Consider the following 16,443-nt stretch of genomic DNA (forward strand, 5'->3'; position numbering starts at 1 on the left):
TAATATGAGGAATTTATAGTAAAGTATGTTAGGAGGTTATAGGCTAGACCCGCAATGCTAAGATGTATTGTTGGTTTAGTGGGTTCGATTCCCTATCTCTAAGTCTTGGATTTTATTTAATGGTTAATATGAGAAATTTATAGTAAAGTATGTTAGGCGGTTATAGGCTAGACCCGCAAAGCTAAGATGTATTGTTGGTTTAGTGGGTTCGATTCCCTATCTCTAAATCTTGGATTATATTTAATGGTTAATATGAGTTTATAGTAAAGTATGTTAGGAGGTTATAGGCTAGACCCGCAATGCTAAGATGTATTGTTGGTTTAGTGCGTTCGATTCCTAGTCTAGGTCTTCGATTTTATTTAATTGAGTATTATTTAATAGTTAAGTATGCCTAATAGGTAAGTTAGCCAGGGTTTAAATCACCTTTAAATGATCTGGTTCGAAGAAGTGAGAGAATCATATCAGATATTTTGTGCTACTGTTATTGATTGGGATGATGGAGGTTATAGTGGAAGCGAATATGCTGCTAAATACTTGAAAGGCATCCACTATACTTTTAAATTGCTACAACTAGTGTCTAGTTGACCTACAAGTTCAATTGAATTTATGTAGTAGCCTTGAGTTGTGATCAGTTAACGGTGAACAACCAAATGGATATGTAACCAAGCTTCAAGCCATATCGCCTATAACCATTCTAAAAAAATATATACAGATCGTATAACCATTACGATCAAGTCAAATTCAAAGCTACGGACGCTAAAGACGTTAGATATTGACGCGCCTTAAATTAAAAAAAAAAAAATAAAAAAATAAGTTTAGTAAAGATCCTTTTTCTGGCAGTTCTGGGGTACAAAACTTTTTCTAGTATGATGTACGGTTTTATAAACTTATGAAGAATTAAGTTTGTTTCGAAAAGTCGCTACTGAACCTGTATCTTACTCAGTTGGGAAATTTGTATTTCTAAATAAAGTTAATTGGCAAGACTGGCAATCAAAGCCACTTCCACAATAAAGGCTTATTGTGTCAACACCTGTAACCACTCGGCTGTTATGGCGCCTGAAATAATAATAATAAAACAAAAAATCCACTTTATATTTTTAAAGTGTTTTTTCTCTTAAATTAAATATTGTTATCAAAAATTAAATAAATATCGGCGAATGTTTAAGATAAAAACATTATTTTTGGGGTGGGAGTGGATGAGTTTTGGGTAATTTTTTTTTCAAATTTTGGTCAAATCTTTATCACTTCTTCAAGGTCGTTTGAGTTTTAAGTGGACGCCGTTTTGATAAAACTTGACAAATTCTATCAGTGACTTTTCTTTTTCTTTTTCTTGAAAAATAATTGCAAAGTTATTATTAAAACATTAAAATTAAGAATCTGGAAAAGCCATATTTTCTCTAAGCTTTTCTCTTCATTCAGTTTGAGTAATATTTGTTGCAAATTTTTAACAAAATTATTTGCTACAAAAATTTTTTTTCTTTAAACTCTTTAAACAATAATACTTATTGTTGTTCGCAGGCAGGATTCGTTCAATAGTTATTAAAATATCTTCCATTATTTAACAATATTATTTTATATGTGCGCAGAACAATGAAGCTTTTTGTTGATTCACTTCGAAAATAAATGGCCAATAATTAAAGTCCATCGCTAATGGCACTTAATTTAAGCGTCGCCGGATGTTCAGATTCCCTTGAGATGTATAATGACTGCGAGTGGAAGGGGTTAAAGCTAACAATCAGTCTGTATGTATGTAGTTTGTCTTCTGGTTGATTGTAGTTAGTTGGTTCATTGCAGTGAAATCAGCACTTTTGGTTATTTGATTTTAACCAAATAAATTATTTGTATGAGTTTTTGGCGGCGCTCAAACGGAAATACCAAATTTGAATTTAACATGCGATTTTTGACATTTGGTTTTAACTAGGAAAGAAAAGCTTCAAATTTTCCATTTTAATTTTTCACCGGAAATATCCGATTTTTTTGATGTAACCTGAGTCACATACAAGGCAAAAATGCAATATATTGGCACTTTCGGTTGATTTAGGCCAAAAAAATATATTTAATTTTGGCCACAATCAGACCGTTTTGCACTCATTGTGCCCTCAAAATGATTGCTTCCGGTAGAAAAGGTGGAAATAATCCATAACATAAAAGGTTATGGAGTACGTAAATTTAGTTAAACGTTTATTGTACAGTCCTACAGACATAAATACTATACTAATTTTTTTGCTAATAACACAGTTTTTAAATTAATACTTTTGATTTTAGTACAATTTTATTACCATCTAAATGATTACAATTCATCAAAATTGCCTATATTTACAAAAAATGGTGAAATAATGACGCAAGTACTTTAAAATTTGGCCTCAGTAAATCTTCACTTTTCAAGTTTACTGACATTGAAGAGTATTGGATCGGCAGGCGCTGTGAAAAAGGTCTTGACGCTGTATCTTAATGGTTCTCTGGTTTTCGGGCTGACTTGGAACTTGTAGGTGAGCAGTAGTTTGGCCAGACAATATTTCATCTGTAGCATGGCGAATCTCATCGCTGGAAGGAAAATCAATCAGTAACTTATGTATGAAGATAACAATTTAAGGTTATATAATCGCCAAAGTAGAGTTGGACAAGAAAATACTTGCTTTCAAGATTCCATTATATAGGGAAACTTCGTTAGAGATTGTATTAAGAATGGTACAGGTTTTCGATTTGGGAGGGTTCTAGTATATGGTGGCCATTATTCGTAAATGAAAATCGAGGAAATCCAATTTGAAAAGCGGTTTATGAAAGCCGAATCCATGTAGCTTTTCAAGGAAATCAGTTAAGCGGAAGTGGCCCTTCACTAAATACCTCCTCTTTGTAGGGATTATCTCGAAAATGTTTCCTAGCTTCTTCTCAAAATATTTACTCCAAGGAAGTTCACTTTGGGGCAGTTCGGGTAAATGGGTGATAGGATCCAATGTAAAATGCCTTTTAGGGTAATGTATGATCCTCGCTCTTATTAAGTATTCATTTAATATTGAGGGCACAAAGAGTAGGAAAATAATGAACTAATCCGGAAATGAGAACTTCCTCTGGATGTGAAGATTTCCCGGAAATTAAATCATCACCTCTCTTCACACACGGTGCACTAACACTCAGATAAGGTCTTTCCCAGTATTTGCTTGAAAATTTTTTGTTTCCCTGAAAATTGTTGTTCAAGATGGTATTGCGGTAAGGGATATTTGGTTATGCTTCTTTATTATACTATTTTATATCGATAGTATTATAACGATGGTTTATGTTTTAGTTCGGACAGCCGGAAGTACCTCTAAAATACCTCTGAAAGTAACCAGAAATGATCGCAGATGCGTGTGATTTAATTTTCATTCAAATCCCTTGTTACGGAACAAATAGTTTAGTTGCACTTACCAATACATATCCTGGGTCCATTTCCAAATGGGATATAAGCGCATGACGGTATTGTTTGATCTGGATCAAATCTTTCTGGTTTATATTTCTCGGGTTCCGGGTAGTAACTGGGATTGAAGTGCAGCGAATACACTGATACTTGCAACGGTTGGCCCGGTTCTATGGTCAGCCCATTTGGTAGGGTGTAACTCTTCGTACAGACCCGGAACAACATAGGCGCTGGTGGATATTTCCTCATGGTTTCTGAAACAAGCAAGAAATCGGAAAGTTTTAGGAGCCCGAGAACCATGCTTCCTTCCATGGGCGAGCTCAGATTGTAGATTTACTGAATAAATTTTTCCCAAAAAGTTTTGGAGAGCGGAAGTCTACTTTTCCACCTGTTGATTCTAAAACCGTGAGGTAGAGCCAGCGCTTTTTCTTGGAACATTCTTTATCTCAGAATAAATAAGAAAATCCCCCTCCCTCACACCATGAAATGGTTACCTTTGACGCATTGTTCCAGGAACTCCATTCCTTTAACAGCATCATAATTCAGTGCTCCAGCATTCTTCACTTCTCTTTGGACTTCCTTGCGGACTTTCTCTTGGATATCCGGATTCTTGGATAGTTCGTACAATGTGTACATCATTGTTAAGGTTGTTGCTTCAAATCCTGCCGTGAGAAAGACAAACGCTTGTCCAGCAATCTGATCATTAGACAGTTCTGTTAAACACAAAGAAAATTATAGTTTAATAGCCGCAGTGTGAACTTAACTTTTTTTTAAAGAAAACAGAATCTTTTGATTAATGAATGAGATTACCAAATTTCTCTGAGCTAAATGAAGACGTTTCGATGTTGAGATACTCATCAGCCGGATCTTTAGTCAGCACCTCCACGTATCCTTTATCCTGTACTTGCATCAATAACTGCAGGAAGTCATTCCGTTGGTAATTATTCTCTCTACGATGTTTAATGGTATTGTTAATAATTCCGGTAAAATATTTCAACACATCCGGTCTGTTAAAGCTAATGCCAATTTTTTTAGCGATATTTGGAAAATTTGTCAGCATAATGAACTTGGCAAATTGTGAAAAACCAAATTCAAAAGCTTTTTTACCCATTGTACGAAACTCATTGTCCGGATTTGTTAAGTTTCCTGCGTCTATACCAAATGCGCATGATCTGGAAAATCGGAGAAAATGTATTTATTAATTTTAACGAAGCAGGTGTATAATTTGTTTAAGATAAAAGAAAAGTGGTATAATGTGAGGGGCAAGGTTATTTCCGGTAGAGAAGAAACGCTATCGAGTAAGCTACTGAAATAAGAGATAAGGTCGAGTAAGATCTACAGAATTTAATAGAATGGGTCCAAGGATATTGTCCTGCGGCTCGCCAATTGGGAAACTCAACTTTTGATCAACTTTTCTTTTCTGAGAAGTCAACCTAAGTTGCTATACTAACATTCTGGAGTGGTAGGGATTTGGGAAGGTAATATATGTTGTTAGGAGTTATCTTGATCTTGAGTTCTGGATGGTCTGTTTGGTCTTGTTTTATTTTGGGAGAATTGACTTTACGAGAACATTGGGCGATGTAAGAATCATGAACATAATTTATCTTGCATTCAACAAACATGAACAAACTTACCCAATAACGTCCATGGCAAATCTTCCCAAAATTTCCCTCATATCGATTTCTTGGTCACCTTCCATCTGCGTGATAAGTTCATTGCCACAATCGGCCATCGCATCGTAGATCAATCTTAGCTTCCCGGTGGTGAATATCGGCGATAAACGATTTCGTACAGCTTTCCACCGTTTCCCAGTCATAGCAAACAGATTGGATTCCAGCGGGTTTCTCTCTTCATCAACTGGAAATCCGCGATCCACAAAATGTACAAAATCTTTTATCAACACTTTCTCGATAATCTCTGCGTCATTGATCAATATGGTTGGCTTCATGAAATCATAGTAGCCGATGATTGGTTCATTTGGAAATCAATTGCAAATCGATTTCAATGTTTCACCATTGGTCATTGTTCTTAGAAGGATTGGTGCAGAGTTGCCAATGAAAAGGTGTGGCTTGACGTGAGGTATGTTCCTCTCCTTCCAGTACTGGTTCACCTTTCTGGCATGGTGCACCAGATAGGCAATTATGGTGACCAGAATCGCCAATAACGTCAAGTTCACTGGATCCATAATTTATTAGGCTAAACAGGAAAACAAAAAATAATAATTTTATTTAATGATGTTTAGTTTACTTGCCTCGACTTGTTGTTCTCTGGTCCGTTTTACTGCGTGACCGGAAATGAACGATGTAGAGCTATTCCGGATATGAGGACAAAGTTTATTAAAGAAAGTAATACGCAAAAATCGATTGATAGGTTAACCTTGGTTAATCTTACAAAAGGTGAGGTTTTCCTTGTAGAATCACTGTGGAAGTCACAATATGGTCTTTTTTCCACACCAGAAGGGCTTGATTATCCTAAAGTCTCTGTGCAAACTGCGTCAGGAAGAAGAGGAAGCGGCATCTCATGTCCTGTTTGTCTGCGTTACTAGCACTATTATAGTCCTGTATGAGTTCGTAGGATCCTATTTAAGTAATGGCGATAAGACCATTGTTACATTACGTAAATTCTCAATAACACGTAACTTCCTTCTAAGGTGATATTGTTAAACTAATATACATTTTCCTCATGCCATTGTTTTGTTATTGTTATTTTTGTCGAAAGCAATTATCATTCTATAATTTACCATTGACGTTTTTGTGATTATGTCGCTCAAAATGTTCTTTTACTTTGAATTTTTAAACAATAGTTCCTCTGGGTTTATGTTTTATATTTTTAGATGAGCACAACTTATAATGCCGATCTATTTTGTTTACCTTAACAAAAACTTACAGTTTAAAACGTTAAGGGTTGATTTAACGCCAAAAGAGGAAATATATACTTAAAGAAACTTTGTAAAGTATAAGAACTAAATTTTGTTGAAATGGAACACTTTGGCAAACTGGTTAGAAAACTATAGAAATCTCGGAAAAGCCCTGCTGTACTTCCGGTGACATCATAATTTTCCAACTCGTAATTTTGTTTAGACATTTCACATTTATAAGGTAGCTGCAGAGAACCGGACATTAAACGCGAAAAGCTCTTAAGTTTTTGCACTTCCGGCTGGTTGAATGTACTTTACCGGTGTTTCATAATAATAATAAATATAAAGGGTTGATCGACAAAAAGTGCACGAAAAAGCGTAACGTTGAAAAACACTTAACTTTGACAACTTTTTTCTTTTTTTCTATAGAAGATTTTCTCTCACTTAGAAAAGAAAAGTATTGCAATCGTGTCTAATTTTCTAATTCGAGTTTTCTAATTCGGAAATAAAATTGTCTGTTCGTCTGTTTGTGCAACAAAAAGTGAGCAGAAACTTTGTACATTTGGCGTGGGAAAATGAATAGATCGCGTGGTGATTTTAATTCTTCTACCGGATGTATCAGTTAAGTGAATTGTTTCTTTTTTCCATTTTTCGAATTTGTGGGGGGGTGGAGGGCATTTCGATTGAGGAGGAATTCTGTTAGAAAAAGACTCGCTCCCTTTGCACCATTTTGAGAAAAGGGAATTTCTGTTCGGGTTCTGGGAGAGGGGGAGAATTAACGAGATGCTTCTTTTATTGGAATTCTTTGTAAGTGACATTTTATTGTCTGGAATTTTAGTTGAATAATTTAAAAAAAAAGTGTTAATTTAAATAAATTTAGAAATATAGTGGGCGTCTTACAACAACCATATTTTGAACTTACGTTTTGTCGAAGTAGTAATCATATGGGACAATCACGCGAATCAACAGCGAAGAACGGAGTCGGTGAATACACTGGCACTGTTTACGTGTGGAGGCGTACTCCAACTTATCTTTGCATTGCATAACCATCTTATACCGCTTAAATGGGTTTTTTACCACTCCAGTCTACCCCCTCCAACAGGCTGCCTACTTAGATAGGGCAGTAGACTACTCAAAGCGATGTTTTTGGTACTGATGATGCAATAATTGCACGTTGTTGCTATATTTAAATCTTTACTACTTCTTTGTGGTTTCAGGGTTCATTGAACGTTTTCTCATAATCTTGGGTAATGTTGCTTCACAGTTTATTCTACATCCTGCGGAGAGACACACGAAGACTTCCGCTTACGAGACTTGTATTATCTATCACAGAAACATAAAATGATAGTAAAAAGGGAAATACACATTTAGAAGGAAGTCCAAAATACTTCCCAACCCTCAGTAAAATGAATTTTTCTTGAAATAAAGCTTCACGTTACAAAATTCAAGAAAAGCCTACTGGAAAGCAGTTAGTTAAGATGTTACATTAATAGAAATAAGTTGGAATGGATTTTGGGAAAATCGCGGGAAGCTGAAAGAATCTTTTTGGGAAATCTTTTTCTGAAAGATTCTTCGGGCCAAACTAAGACCAAGGTTTCCAAAAGATTTGGAAACTCGCCTCAAGATAATCCATGGATTATTAGCTTTTCATTAAAATCGTTCAACTGGAAATTCCACTTGAAAAAGCCAATTTAATAAAATTTGGGGAAAAGTCGGTGTTTAAAGTCGGTGTTAGGTAGTACGTTGTAAATTTCAGTAAGAGAAGTTAGGGAGAGATTGAATGTTAACTACAGATTTTGATTTTCTCTTTCTCCCGGAAGAGAAAGTCTTACGATTTTTCAGATATCCTATTGTGTGATCTCACCGGAACTATACATTGTTTTAATCAATTTAGCTGGACATTTATTGTGGCAATAGTTTGTTTATTGTTACTATAGTCCGTAAAATAGGAATACCAAACTTTCCTGATAAAAACTAATGAAAATTTGTCTGATTTTGATTTCCACAACTTAAGTATAAATAAAAACAAAACTGACTAACAAACATTTAATTCACAAATAACGGTCAATATTTTACAAAAAATTTAGAAGGACGGCAAAGCACTTTGAAGGAAAAACAAGTGACTAAATTTTTTCCTCCACTTCAAGTTTACTGACATTGAAGAGTATTGGGTGTGCGGGCGCTGTGAAAATAGTCTTGACGCTGTATCCTAATGGTTCTCTGGTTTTCGGGCTGACTTGGAACTTGTAGGTGAGCAGTAGTTTGGCCAGACAATATTTCATTTGTAGCATCGCGAATCTCATCGCTGCAAGCAAAATCAATCAGTAAATTATATTTGAAGATAACAATTTAAGGTTATATAATCGCCAAAGTTGGATTGTACAAGAAAATACTTGCTTACAAGATTCCGTTATATGGGGAAACTTCGTTAGAGAATGTATTAAGAATGGTATAGGTTTTCGATTTGGGAGGTTCTATAGTACATGCTGGCCATTATGCGAAAATGTAAATCAAGGAAATTCAAACTTGATGAGCACTTTAAGTGTTACCCTGAGAAAATCACTTCAAAAATTTTCCAATTCAATTTCCAGTTACCACTTCAAAAGTGGTGTGCAGTTCTAGGATTGATTATCTAGGTTTATACAGGGACCAAAGATTCTTGCTGGTCGTTTTTGCGAATTGTCTTCTCTGGTCTCCAAAGGCCACACAGTTTGATTGCATGCTAGCGATTAGGATGCAATAGGATAGCGTTTTAGAGGCGTCACCTCTACTGATGGCACAGTATTTACAGGTGGAGTATCCATCTATATCGGAACACCTATTCGGACCTGTCAGTTAAAAGATATAAGGTGGTGTAAGGCGAAATCAGGATATCGCTGACCCTCGGCTTTGTTCGAGTCCCGCGACCTCTGAGTCGTTTGCCTTCGTTTGCCTTGTCGTTGTTCTATGAGTTGTTTGCCTTCATTATCCCACAGGCAAGGGATTTCAGAATAAAGGGACTTACCACTTAAGGAACAATAAATATCTCTTACTGAACAAATAGTTTAGTTGCACTTACCAATACAGATCCTAGGTCCATTTCCAAACGGGATATAAGCACACGACGGTATCGTTTGATCTGGATCAAATCTTTCTGGTTTATATTTCTCGGGTTCCGGGTAGAAACTAGGATTGTAGTGCAGTGAAGACACTGAAATTTGCAACGGTTGATCCGGTTCTACGATCAGCCCATTTGGTAGGGTGTAACTCTTCGTACAGACCCGGAATAAAATGGGCGCTGGTGGGTACTTCCTCATTGATTCTGAAAGAAACAAAAATTAGAATTCGAGGAAATCAAATATACATTCCTCAGCTATTCCAAGAGCACTTCTTAAGAGAGCTTACCACAAAAGTGCCAATACTAGTTGTACTGTCTTGCCAGTACTATCTGTGGACATGTTTTATTATTTAAATTCTGTCAATAAGAATGGTGCCAAGATGGGATGGCCACCTGAAGGACGTACACATTAAAAAAAACGAAAACAAAACAAAAAAATTGGGTCTAAATTTCCAAATTTTAAGAAAATTAGTTGGCCGGAAATACCGCTTTGCATAATGGATTTTTCAATATTTTGAGATTTCCCGGAAGTACGGCTCCTACAATTTTATTGATCCATAAGATTATACTATACTCACTTCTACGTAAACAAACATCAATTATTTGAAACCTAGGAAATTGATTCGGTCACCGATTGGGATCCGAATCTCTACCTGTGTAAATTACAAAATGATGATTTTCCGCCCTTTACCTTAAAACCATGGTTTCTAGATGAAGGCAATAATTTTGTTTGAAGGATCCCAAAGTCCCTAAATAAGTGCATAAGCCCTTTTACCCTGTAAAAATGGTTACCTTTGAAGCATTGTTCCAGATACTCCATTCCTTTAACAGCATCATAATTCAATGATCCAGCATTCTTCACTTCTCTTTGGACTTCCTTTCGGACTTTCTCTTGGATATCCGGATTCTTGGATAGTTCGTACAATGAGTAAATCATTGGTAAAGTTGTTGCTTCAAATCCTCCCGTGAGAAAGATAAACGCTTGTCCAGCAATCTGATCATTAGACAGTTCTGTTAAAGACAAAGAAAATTATAGCTTAATTCCGTCAGTTTGAACTTATCTTTTTTTAAAGAAAACTGCATCTTTTGATTTATGAATGAGATTACCAAATTTCTCTGTGCTAAATGAAGACGTTTCGATGTTGAGATACTCATCAGCCGGATCTTTAGTCAGCACCTCCACGTATCCTTTATCCTGTACTTGCATCAACAACTGCAGGAAGTCATTCCGTTGGTAATTATTCTCTCTGCGATGTTTAATGGTATTGTTGATAATTCCCGTGAAATACTTCAACACATCCGGTCTGTTAAAGCTTATGCCAATTTTTTTAGCAATATATGGAAAATTTGTCAGCATAATGAACTTGGCAAATTGTGAAAAACCAAATTCAAAAGCTTTTTTACCCATTGTACGGAACTCATTGTCTGGATTTGTTAAATTTCCAGCGTCTATACCAAATGCGCAGGATCTGGAAAATTTTTGTTAGTAAATTTTAACGAAGATAGGTATAAAATATGTTTTAACATGAAAAGGAATTTTAAGGGCAGAGTCATTTACTTTCGGATGAGGAAACGAGGTTGCAGCAATAAGTAACTTGTCTATGGACATATTTAATTATTTAAATTCTGTCAGTAGGAATGATGCCAAATGTTGAGGCGTCTTGAAGGCCGTAAAAAAAAATGAACAGCAGTGATGGCAGCGTAAAGCCCGTAGTACAAGGTCGCGAGTTTGTTAGAAAGAAAACAGGTCCAAAGAAGCCATGTTAGTTGACAGGAGATTGTAATTACATCTTTTGAGTAGCATGAGAGTTTCTCAAGTGGTACTTAAGTCCAGAGTAAATACAGGATTAGTGCTGCACGAGAGACGAGACTTGAGCAACCGAGACCGAGACCGAGATCGAGACATGATATATATCTCGTCGAGAAATCTCGGTCTCGGTATTTCAAATATTAACTTTTAGCTACAAAATTATAAAATTGTGTACTTTATTAATAAATAATCATTACGGGTATTGAATTAATTATTAAAAGATACGATTTTATTATATATGTTCGCTATTACTACATCTATTTGACTTCGAATTACATAAGTAAAGTAAGCAAAGTAAAGTAATCGCCTATTTTTTCAGGCGGGGCTTTATGTCCAACTACCAATTAGGTGTCGCGGACGGAGGCGACTAGCAAACATACTTTACTGTAAATTTCTCATATTAACCATTAAATAAAATCCAAGGCCTAAGACCGGGAATCGAACCCAGTACCACAATACACATTAGCTTCGCAGGTCTCGCACCGCTCGGCTACCGTGGCGGCCCCCTTCGAATTACCTAATTTTTACATAAATTCACTAAATTTCACTATTCATATCATTCATTCATTCAATTTCATAAATTTCACTATTAATAATCTAATACTTTGAACTTTGATATTATTTGAATTATATTTTAGAATTTTGGAATTAGTGAATTTGAAAAAAAAGACTATCTATGCACCTAAAAAATATTGCCACAAATTTTCGTTTTTAAGATACACTTTGCCCAAGCATTGATACATAAAAGAGCTTTTACTGAGTCAGAAGTTAGAGAAGATCTTCTATTGGTCATTATCATCGCAGCTTGCGAAAATAATCTTTCCGATGGCACTGAGGTTGCTCAGATACTAAAAATATCTTTTGCCATTCTAGACCAATTTTTTAAGGAATTCTCAAGTGTTTTCCACCATTCTAAAATGTCAACGTCTACTGGTGCTTGGTCTAATTTGGTGTAATTATTTCTGTCTTCCATTCTTCGGTGATATTTGCTGATTTTTGAGCAAATGGTGCAAAAATATTGATGCAGTCGTCGTCGTCGTCAAAAGGTGAATCATTAGATTCTTTATCTTCACCAACAGCCATAACTAATGGAGCGGGAAGATTGTTGGGAGGTGTATTTTTTATTTCACGAATCGACTTGTTATGGCAGGCAGATATGTTATTTGGGTCTTTCATTTGGCGCGTTTTTAACATCTTTTTGAAATTATATAAAGATATATAACAGTAATAGTAATATATGATGCATTGAAGTGTAAGTAGTTGTCTTCTTTTACACACATTTTCATTACCAATGTATAAATCAAAATAATTATTAGAAAATAATAACATTTTTTGAAAAGATTATTAATAGCAAACCGCTTTTAATACTTGAACAAAAATTCAAAAAACCGAGACCGAGACCGAGATATCTCGACGAGACCGAGACCGAGACTTGAGCGACCGAGACCGAGACCTCGTCTCGGTCTCGTGCAGCACTATACATGATAGTCCAATTAATTTAATGAAGATTCATTTCGACCCATAAAGTATCACAAAACAACTCGCGGTGATCTCTTAATCCCTGAAAATTTCTCTTTTTCGAGAAAGATGAAGGTTTTAACCTTAATATTCATGGACACAACTTATATTGCACTCAATAAAACATGCACAAACTTACCCAATAACATCCATGGCAAATCTCCCCAAAATTTCCCTCATATCGATCTCTTGGTCACCTTCCATCTGGGTGACAAGTTCATTGCCACAATCGGCGATCGCATCGTACATCAATCTTAGCTTGCCGGTAGTGAATATCGGCGATAAACGATTTCTGACAGCTTTCCACCGTTTACCGGTCATGACTGATAGATTTGAGTCCAACGGATTTTTCTCTTCATCAACTGGAAATCCACGATCCACAAAATGTACAAAATCTTTTATCAATATCTGCTCGATAATTTCCGCGTCTTTGATCAATATGGTTGGCTTCATGAAATCATAATAGCCGATGATTGGTTCATTTGGAAAACGATCGCAAATCGATTTCAATGTTTCACCGTTAGTTAAAGTTCTAAATAAGATTGGTGCAGAGTTGCCAATGAATAGGTGTGGCTCAACGTAAGGTATGTTCCTCTCCTTCCAGTAGTGATTCACCTTTCTGGCATGGTGTACCAGATAAGCAATTATGGTGACCAGAATCGCCAATAACGCCAAGTTCACTGGATCCATAATTTTGTTAACCTAAACAGGGAATTTAAAAATCACACACATTATAATCCATAGTTCTTTATCATTTTAACCAGAATTCCCCAAGAATCAAACCCCAAATTTGGGCAAAAAGATTAGATTAGATAATATAATAACAATTATTTATTTGTTTCGTATTTGGGACGACCGGTGCAATAAGATTGGAGTTTTGTTCTCCTTACCATTTACATAACATATCATTAAGTAACAATAATAAATAAAAAATTCCTCTTGTTTAAACATTTGTAAATAATTACGTATAGCTAATAGTAATAGTAATAATGAGTCATAATAATAGTAACAATTAAGAAATACTGGACTCCCACGCGGAGGTCCCGGGTTCGAATCCAGCAGCTGACCCTTAGATTTTCTCTTCCTAGGTGCTTCTTACAGCTCACTGTCCGGTGATGGACAGTGTTGTCTGTAACGGAGAGAATACTGTCCGGAGGCCGGCAGTGCACTGGAAAAAGCTCCGGGCGCTAATGATCTCAGCTGTTGATGCGCCAAAAAAAAAAAAAAATCAAGAAATACAACTCACAAACTATCAGAAAAATCTTTGAACTTCAAAACTGAATCAGCAAAATAATATAAATTATTCATTTATTTAAAATCATTTATAGCAAGGAAATTTTGTAAATTTTCCTCTTTTCCTAAATTAGATTTCAAATAGGAATCTAAATATTTTTTTGCTAATGTTTTTGAAATATAGTGCAAACTATTAAAATTTAAAAAAACACTACTAGGTTCCTTTAAATTATAAAGATGTGATTTCTATAATACAATTTCGCATTTAAAGGGTTAGCTAACCTTAACTGGCTGTTTAATTATTGGAGATCTGATCTCATAAGTAATGTTCTCTAAAACCTAGACTGCTAATGTGTTAATACAACGGATTATTGTTTGAATTAAGTACAGAATTAATATCAATTGAATTATTATGATTTTTAACTTTCTCTGAGATGTTAGAAATTTGTTATTCAATTATGTCTACATTGGTCATGTGAAGAATGTTTTCAGCTCCAATTGGTAGTAGTTTTAATTTAAAGATTAAATTAGGTAAGACCCACTTAAACACAAAATTGTCGCTTCAGAAGAAACGTGTACACATCACATCTCTCAGAGGTGACCCTAATGGAATTGCCCACGAACAAGGTTTCACAAAAAAGTAAAAGAATTATATTATTATACAACTATACGATGTTTCAATAAAATTGTAGGAAAACTCACAATAATGGAAAATCTTCTTTATAAAGTGGCACTTCCGGTTCGCGAAATTTTCCCAATTTTGAAATTTAGTCCCACATTTTATTCTTATCAAGTTAGCAAGTCAGTTTATTGTTCATAGTGGCACTTTAGAGGAATGTCCTACCTTTAATTGGCCTTTTCTAAAACAATATTTTAAATAATAAAAGTTATTCTATTATCATAAGTGGAACTAGCCACACCTAGCTGTAACGTCGCACTTCCCTTGTTAGAATTCTCAGCATTATTTTATTACTGAACAGAAATTTTATTGTAATCTTATTATCTTTTCAGTAAAAATTCCAAGTTTTAAGGAACTTAAATTATGTTAACCGCCGCTGTTAAAGAATATTAAGTGTGTGTTTAACCAAAAAAAAAGAAGTTTGCAGTTCGGAAACATTTTAATAATACGGGAAATGGAAAACTTATGAGCGTCTTACAAAGTTTTACTTACGATTTGTAGAAGAAGAAATCATATGGGGAAAATCGTGAAAATCATATGGGCCATACAGTGTCACTACAGCTGGTCAAGGGGCAACCTCGGACTGATTGACATTAATATTACCTCTTTTTGAGCTAATTCGTTCTTTTTTGAACGGCTCTGGGTGATGAACGAATCGAATCATTATTTCCAGAACAATTCGTTCCCTTACATTGCGTCTTAGGCTGACAAAATAATTTGCTAAATTCAAATGCAAAAATTGTTCATGTTAAAAGAAAAAACAATGGTTAATTTGTGCTCATTAACACTATAATAATTCTAGGGTTTTATTTATTAAGAAAATTAATTATATAAATTGGATAATTAATTTAATAGGCGTAGGATAGCGAAGCGGTCAAGACACGACCCGTAAAACTAAGATGTATTGTTGGTTTAGCGGGTTCGATTCCCGGTCTCTAGGTCTCGGATTTTATTTAATGGTCAATATGAGGAATTTATAGTGAAGTATGTTAGGAGGTTATAGGCTAGACCCGCAAAGCTAAGATGTATTGTTGGTTTAGCGGGTTCGATTCCCGGTCTCTAGGTCTCGGATTTTATTTAATGGTCAATATGAGGAATTTATAGTAAAGTATGTTAGGAGGTTATAGGCTAGACCCGCAAAGCTAAGATGTATTGTTGGTTTAGTGGGTTCGATTCCCTAACTCTAAGTCTTGGATTTTATTTAATGTTTAATATGAGAAATTTATAGTAAAGTATGTCAGGCGGTTATAGGCTAGACCCGCAATGCTAAGATGTATTGTTGGATTAGTGGGTTCGATTCCCTAACTCTAAGTCTTGGATTTTATTTAATGTTTAATATGAGGAATTTATAGTGAAGTATGTTAGGAGGTTATAGGCTAGACCCGCAAAGCTAAGATGTATTGTTGGTTAGTGGGTTCGATTCCCTATCTCTAAGTCTTGGATTTTATTTAATGTTTAATATGAGAAATTTATAGTAAAGTATGTCAGGCGGTTATAGGCTAGACCCGCAATGCTAAGATGTATTGTTGGATTAGTGGGTTCGATTCCTTATCTCTAAGTCTTGGATTTTATTTAATTGAGTATTATTTAATAGTTAAGTATGCCTAATAGGTAAGTTAGCCAGGGTTTAAATCACCTTTAAAAGATCTGGTTCGAAGAAGTGAGAGAATCATATGATATTTTGTGCTACTGTTATTGATTGGGATGATGGAGGTTATAGTGGAAGTGAATATGCTGCTAAATACTTGAAAGGCATCCACTATACTTTTAAATCGCTACAACTAGTGTCTAGTTGACCTACAAGTTCAATTGAATTTATGTAGTAGCCTTGAGTTGTGATCAGTTAACGGTGAAC

The 16,443-nt window shown here is 35.2% G+C and overlaps 1 protein-coding gene, 1 long non-coding RNA gene and 1 pseudogene across 4 annotated transcripts; all 3 read right to left on the reverse strand.

The window, feature by feature from the left end:
* The window catches only part of LOC141446575 (uncharacterized), a 28,471-nt pseudogene that overhangs the window by 5,609 nt on the left and 6,419 nt on the right, over nt 1-16,443 (reverse strand).
* LOC141446806 (uncharacterized) lies at nt 5,911-7,288 on the reverse strand. The gene is made up of 2 exons (XR_012453889.1): nt 7,174-7,288; nt 5,911-5,972 (listed from the first exon to the last, which is right to left on the reverse strand). It is a non-coding gene; the product is annotated as an uncharacterized lncRNA (long non-coding RNA).
* Nucleotides 8,284-15,207, reverse strand: LOC141446801 (probable cytochrome P450 6a13). 3 transcript variants are annotated; one of them, XM_074113594.1, is made up of 7 exons: nt 15,081-15,190; nt 14,612-14,769; nt 12,816-13,378; nt 10,456-10,817; nt 10,141-10,359; nt 9,310-9,552; nt 8,284-8,556 (listed from the first exon to the last, which is right to left on the reverse strand). In XM_074113594.1, the coding sequence occupies exons 3-7, from the start codon at nt 13,364-13,366 to the stop codon at nt 8,375-8,377; spliced, it is 1,557 nt and encodes a 518-aa protein (XP_073969695.1). In that variant the 5' UTR covers nt 13,367-13,378; nt 14,612-14,769; nt 15,081-15,190; the 3' UTR covers nt 8,284-8,374. The 3 variants fall into 3 exon arrangements, with proteins under 3 accessions (XP_073969695.1, XP_073969694.1, XP_073969696.1); XM_074113593.1 differs by lacking the exon at nt 14,612-14,769 and having other exon boundaries at nt 15,081-15,207; XM_074113595.1 differs by lacking the exons at nt 14,612-14,769; nt 15,081-15,190 and adding an exon at nt 13,687-13,793.

Source organism: Rhodnius prolixus, unplaced genomic scaffold, assembly GCF_049639745.1.
Source record: "Rhodnius prolixus isolate KJV_2025 unplaced genomic scaffold, Rpr scaffold_7, whole genome shotgun sequence".
Lineage (NCBI taxonomy): Eukaryota > Metazoa > Arthropoda > Insecta > Hemiptera > Reduviidae > Rhodnius > Rhodnius prolixus.

Excerpts from the sequence above, each read along its gene's own strand:
- LOC141446801 (XM_074113593.1), bottom strand. The coding sequence starts at position 13,366 with ATGGATCCAGTGAACTTGGCGTTATTGGCGATTCTGGTCACCATAATT. Across the intron at positions 10,818-12,815 it reads TTTGCCATGGATGTTATTGG|ATCCTGCGCATTTGGTATAG; the intron begins GTAAGTTTGTGC and ends AAAATTTTCCAG. Across the intron at positions 10,360-10,455 it reads ATTTAGCACAGAGAAATTTG|AACTGTCTAATGATCAGATT; the intron begins GTAATCTCATTC and ends TGTCTTTAACAG.